The sequence below is a fragment of the Buceros rhinoceros genome, unplaced genomic scaffold (genome assembly GCF_000710305.1).
Source record: "Buceros rhinoceros silvestris isolate BGI_N320 unplaced genomic scaffold, ASM71030v1 scaffold17421, whole genome shotgun sequence".
Lineage (NCBI taxonomy): Eukaryota > Metazoa > Chordata > Aves > Bucerotiformes > Bucerotidae > Buceros > Buceros rhinoceros.
In genome coordinates, this window is record NW_010392671.1 from 14,670 (window position 1) to 19,393 (window position 4,724).

The 4,724-nt window shown below is 41.8% G+C and overlaps 1 protein-coding gene across 1 annotated transcript in view; it reads right to left on the bottom strand.

Annotated features, from left to right (window-relative positions):
- The window catches only part of ANKRD29 (ankyrin repeat domain 29), a gene marked incomplete at both ends in the record, with an annotated part of 18,864 nt that extends 14,431 nt beyond the window's left edge, over positions 1-4,433 (bottom strand). The window contains 3 exons of the mRNA XM_010144584.1: positions 82-180; positions 2,367-2,465; positions 4,323-4,433. Coding sequence (XP_010142886.1) covers positions 82-180; positions 2,367-2,465; positions 4,323-4,433 — 309 coding nt within the window. The remainder of the gene's footprint in view (positions 1-81; positions 181-2,366; positions 2,466-4,322) is intronic.
- Positions 4,434-4,724: the final 291 nt, after the last annotated feature.

Below are 4,724 nucleotides of genomic sequence, written 5' to 3' on the forward strand. Positions count from 1 at the left end.
GACATGTCATGATTCATGCGAATAGGAAAAAAAGTCTTGATTATCAGAATGTATCAGCATGCAAAAATAGACCCATCTTACTTTATTCTTAAATTCAGTGGAGGCTCCAAATTCAAAGAGAAACTTCACTACATCATTGTGGCCTTGCTGTGCAGCAAAGAACAGAGAAGTCGCACCTGACTGTAAGGAAATAATGGATTAAAAACCCCCAAACACATAACACACTTGATTGAAGTTTGTACAGTTCAAATCAAAAAGCACTGAGCACAATCAGTTGAATATCAGCTGAAAAGACATGATAGTTTTGAGGACTCCAGAGGACATCAGGTATGTCAGTTAGGTCATGTTTTCTTTCCATTGCACTGAAAAGTCTGTCCAACATCATACACTGAGGTAAAATCCAAGTTTCAAAGGTGCTTCTGGGCAGAGTTTCTAATACCGACCTCTTAGGATTTGCTCACTTCTACCCAGTCACCAGCTAGGGAAAGCAAACCCAGAGCATGAGAAGAACAAAGGAACAGACAGTATGAAAACAACCCCTATTCCACCTGCTGCTACAACCTGAGACAAATGGGAGCATGAGATCGATTTGGACCAGGGTGTGGAAAAACCAAGAATGCATTAATTTGGTACAACAGAGCTCCACCTTCCTTGACTCTCCACTGACATCATGTGAGTGCTGTTGGTGTAAGTCATCCTTGTTTCTTGGAGCAGAGCTCCCCATCCAGCCAAGCAGCCTCCAACCAACTAGAACAAGCCCTGCAACTCCTGCTTTTCTTTAACCTCACCGCAGAAGTGAAACCCCATGTTTTACATAAAGCACAGTTGCATAAAATACCGTCATTAACATGTGCACAAAAATAATTTATAAGATTTTAATGGCTGGGCAGAATGGGAAGGGAAGGGAAGGGAAGACAGACTTCCCTGACTTTGGTCTCTCTCATCCCATGTAGAAGGTGCAGGAAAAGGAAGCTACACATAAAATTCACTCCAGTGCCCAAAGCCTTCACACTAGCACATGGCTCCTTAAAACCATTTCAGATCGCCCTCTCCCAGACACATTTAGGGGGTCTCACTTCCTCAAGCTTCACAACTTCAGAGTACAAGAGCACTGGTTTGAGTATGTGGATTTAGTTTCAGAACAGTGCTATGGGTTTTTAGGGCTTAAACTTAATCTGTTTTCTGTCCTCTCTGCAACAGAGTGATTTTGGAGGATTTCAGTGCTTCTGTTTTTGTTGGCTTGCTGAATCAGTATGTCCTGAATGATACTCAAGAGCAACTACATAAAACTGTTCTCAACTTCTCCTTTTGTTGCTGCTTTTCAAGGAATGTTTACCTAAGGGAAGGACATGTTTAAATACATGTTTTGTAGGAACAGGACCCCACTGAAAGACACTGACAATCATGGTCAGAGCAAGTTTAGGCCAGTAAGTGCAAAGACACTTATATCATCAAACCTGGCATTCACTGACTCAGTAACTTGCAAATGTCAGCATGAGATTAATGGTCTAGTTCCAGGTAACCAAGGAAAATGAGAAACATTTGCTTGTATTGTTAAAGTGATGAGCATACTCCTGTCCTGCACTGCTTGTTGCCACTCCATGTTACTGCATGCCCTCTTTAAACTTCTCTTGGGACCAGTACAACTGTCCTCACCCCAGGGCAATTCTGCTCTCCGTGTAGCCAGCACAGGGACCAAAGCGGCTGCAGGTACTCTTTACAACCACTTGCATGGAGTATGAGGGGAAGGCACTTTCCCAAAACCAGCCACTGATATCCCTTCCACAAACAAGCATGTCACAGTGCAAGAGATGCCCTGAATGCAACCCGGGATGCAGGGAAGGCTACAGGTGATTAATCTGCGTGATTGTTAGGGATGAGTTGGCTCAGACTAAGAGGCAGAAACTCCAAAACATACCAAGTCAAAATAATCCCTGGTCTAGCAATGGCACCCACTCCATTTTAACGACCAGACTCCACAAATCAAAAGGTAAAGGACTTCTCCTTATCATTTATCCCATCCACAGAGCTGTAAATTACTGTGCCAATAAGTAAAACTGCAGATGCATAAATACTGTAACCCTGGGAGTTACATCTCAGATATAACTGCCCCTCACCAACCAGCTGTGCTGGAAATGTGTGATGAATTATTTAGAAATGTACCTCTGGCATCTCATTTTCTATTATAAATTCCAGACATCTGATTCCTTGATGTCCTCAGGAAAGTAGATCCTATTTATACATGCACTACACAGCAAGTGACAAAGAAGCAATTGGCGAAAATCAAGAGACAACACTCTTTTATTATTTGTAATAAACCAATGGTCACTTAATCAATCCCTGTTTGAATCCAGAACTTCTCCTACCTCTCTCTGCAGATTGATATCTGCTCCTTGCAACACCAATTCCCGTACACAATCTATGTGGCCATAGTAAGATGCTACCATCAGAGCTGTTGTGCCAAGCTGGGAGTAAGGAAAAACAAGTCAGTACCTTCAACAGCTCCTCCAGCAATGATTCAGTCTGTCTGGAAGAGAAAACACTTCTTCTGAAAAGCTGAAAGATGCTTATGATCACTGAAAAACTTGCTATTATTTAAAACATACCTTTGAGAGTATTTTGAAAATGAGCAATTACCAGGTGTTAAAGCAAAAACATTACAGACTTGCCTGCAGTGCTAAAGCCTGACTGTTCAACAAATATATATGCAATGACTTTGCCTTACTGTCCCAAAACATCTGTACCAAGAATAACACTAATGTTTTTGGTTTATACACAGCATTTGTATCAGAGAATCCCAAAGATCTTTGCATCATTTCCAGAAAAATAACCTTAGACACAGGAGCTGAGTGACTTAGCTGAGTCACTTAATTCTGAGTCACAGCCAGGAGTAAGGTCTGGGTAATCAGAATACTAATTCCCTATCCGAACAATGAGAGCAAACTCGCTCTGTGATTCTTCACATTATATAGGAGAATTTTCCATACCAGAACTATGCATTAAAGTTCCCTCAGTACACCATAAGGTCACTGCTACAGTGAACCAAATAAAATTTAGAACCAATTGTATGTGTGTGGTATATAGAGAACACACGGAAACCACATGCATGAGGATGAAACTCATCCTTCTAAAATATTCACAAACACCAGTTCAGTTTAAAGGAATGTGCAACATCACAGAAAAGAAGCATGCAGCCTTAATCGTACAAAAATATTTTAGCATAGAAAACGTGTATGCCTGATATAATTAATGAGTCAGGATATTTTACAATGCATTGGAAAAATTCTTGACCAATGTTAGCCTTTTTCTGATAAAAAAAGAGCTGTAGTGGGCCATATTTCTTTACGTCAATCCCCTTTATGCCCTGATCTGAACACCCTCCTCTCCCTGTCAGAATGACTCTCACAGCTTCAGCTCCAGAAGTACCACAGAACAAACACTTGCTTACAGGACAAAAAGGAAATGAAAATGAAAAGATAAGTCAATGGGCTTAGAAAATCTCTTGCACTTTGAAAGTATTCAAAGTGAGAGAAACTGTGGCAGGTTCATGTTTCAGCTGGAAGTGGCACTAATCCTGTACAAGATGGGCAGTAAGTTACTCCCAACACCAATCAAAAGAAACCTGGGAACTTCTCAGCCTCAGTTTTCCCCTCCTTTTTGCCATAGCTTAGTACAATCAAGTATCTCTCCACATGTTCTAGGCAGAATAGCAAAAAATACCTATTAACTGTGTTTTCAACAAATTTCAAATCTCAAAACTAATTTCAACCCATGCCAGCTGCGGTAAGGAAACCCCCATGAAATCTGTCTGTCACATGTCTGGGCTCCTCTTTGCTTGGCAATCTTACTGTGCCTTCCTGCTGGTGCCAAGCCCAGGAGATACTGGGGTGGGTGAGGAAGAAGTCAGGAGGCCAGCAGTTCTTCTAATCATGAGGAGCTCTGCTAGCTGACAGAATCATTGCTACCTGGGCTTAGTTCAGTCAGTTCATCACCGTGATCTATTACTACAATGACATTTCCTTGCAAAGAGAAGCCTGAGGTGCTAGGATCTGTGTTTTTAATGCCAGAGCCACAAATAACTGTGTAAGGCACAGTTTTGAGTGCTGGCAAATTCCTAACCCCTTGCCACTGATGTAAATCATCACATTACTTTATCTTGCATTTCAAACTATCTTCCTATCAAAAGAAGGTTTTAAATCATCCACAAGTGCCATAAGACTCTCAAATGTCTTGTGTTAGATCCCTGCCACACCCTTGGTGCAGTGAGCTATGGAAAACGACCTAAAACTGGTGTCATGTGTGTAGGTGCATTGTATGCATACGCTGTCTTTGCAGTCCACATCTACTCGTCCACTGTTCAGCAGCAGCTGAAGGAGAGCCAAGTTTCCTTTTCTTGCAGCCCAAAATGCAGCATTGGCAAGTGGTGTTTCTTTCTGGTGGAAAAAACAAAACAAAACAAAACCATAAATAAAACACTTTGGAAGATATACTGGATAGACACACACAGGCAAACCCTGCATTCAAGCCAGGCATGTTTCAGCCTAGCGTGCTGTTCTTTCAAAACCAGAGCATGGAAGGGAAGCTAATTTAAGTTCTTTGTGCAATTGAAGAGATCACTCCCTGCGCTACTTCATGTTGCTTCAGGTCTTCCCTGTGTCCATGGCAGCCTATGAGTCTTAGCTTACTCTGTAACTAGAGACAACCATGCCAGTCCAGATCCCCAG